Source organism: Cynoglossus semilaevis, unplaced genomic scaffold, assembly GCF_000523025.1.
Source record: "Cynoglossus semilaevis isolate Cse_v1.0 unplaced genomic scaffold, Cse_v1.0 C19028132, whole genome shotgun sequence".
Taxonomy (NCBI): Eukaryota; Metazoa; Chordata; class Actinopteri; order Pleuronectiformes; family Cynoglossidae; genus Cynoglossus; species Cynoglossus semilaevis.
In genome coordinates, this window is record NW_007588319.1 from 1 (window position 1) to 775 (window position 775).

General features: G+C 41.2%; 1 protein-coding gene across 1 annotated transcript; it reads right to left on the bottom strand.

Annotated features, from left to right (window-relative positions):
• LOC103399410 (protein kinase C delta type-like) lies at positions 1-666 on the bottom strand. Its single transcript, XM_008338103.3, has 2 exons — positions 507-666; positions 1-417 (listed from the first exon to the last, which is right to left on the bottom strand). Exons 1-2 carry the CDS (start codon positions 639-641, stop codon positions 259-261), a joined length of 294 nt encoding a protein of 97 aa, XP_008336325.2. The 5' UTR covers positions 642-666; the 3' UTR covers positions 1-258.
• Between the last annotated feature and the right edge of the window lie 109 nt (positions 667-775).

Here is a 775-nt window from a genome sequence, read left to right on the forward strand (position 1 = left end):
TTATTATTATTATTATTCATACTGGCCTCGACAGCCTAAAGGAATATACAGCATGCTCATAAAACAATTAAATCAATTTGTACAGTACAAGGGCGTATTTCTACAGGTAAAATTTCTAAACGTACCCGACGGGAATAGTCTGTGCTTAAAATAAGGTCACACAAGTACTGGAGGTGGATCAGCTCATTTATCAGTGACAGAATAAGTGAACTGTCCAGTGGACATCGGAGAAGTGAGCCCAGTCTGTCAGAACAGCGGTTACTTTTCTAATAGGTGCTCCATCTTTGGGTTGATGAATGAGAAGCCAGCAAACGCCGACTGATCCATGGAGTCGATGAAGTTCTTGTCGCTGTAGGAGAGACGAGGTTTCTCGCTGAGGAACTCGTGGTCAAAGTTGCTGCAATCATTGGGCGCTTTCTGTAATCAACCACAAACATGACTCAGCAGGTGTAATGACACGGTGACATTACGGTTACGTGTACAATGAAACGATAAAAGACACGCACCACTTTAGGTTTGAAGGGAGGCTCCACCTCTCTTCTCTCCAGAGCCTGCCAGTTTATGACCGCGAAGAAGGGGTGCAAACGAATGTTACCCACAACCCCTAGCCTGCGAGTGGGATCTCTCTCAAACATCTGCATGAAAACATGGGAAAATTTGTAAAATTCAAATAATCAAATAATCATGATTGAGATAAATTAATATTCATTAATATGACATAAAATAAACATTGCTGAAACAGTAAGAATCTAAACGAGCGTCTTATTAATATGGA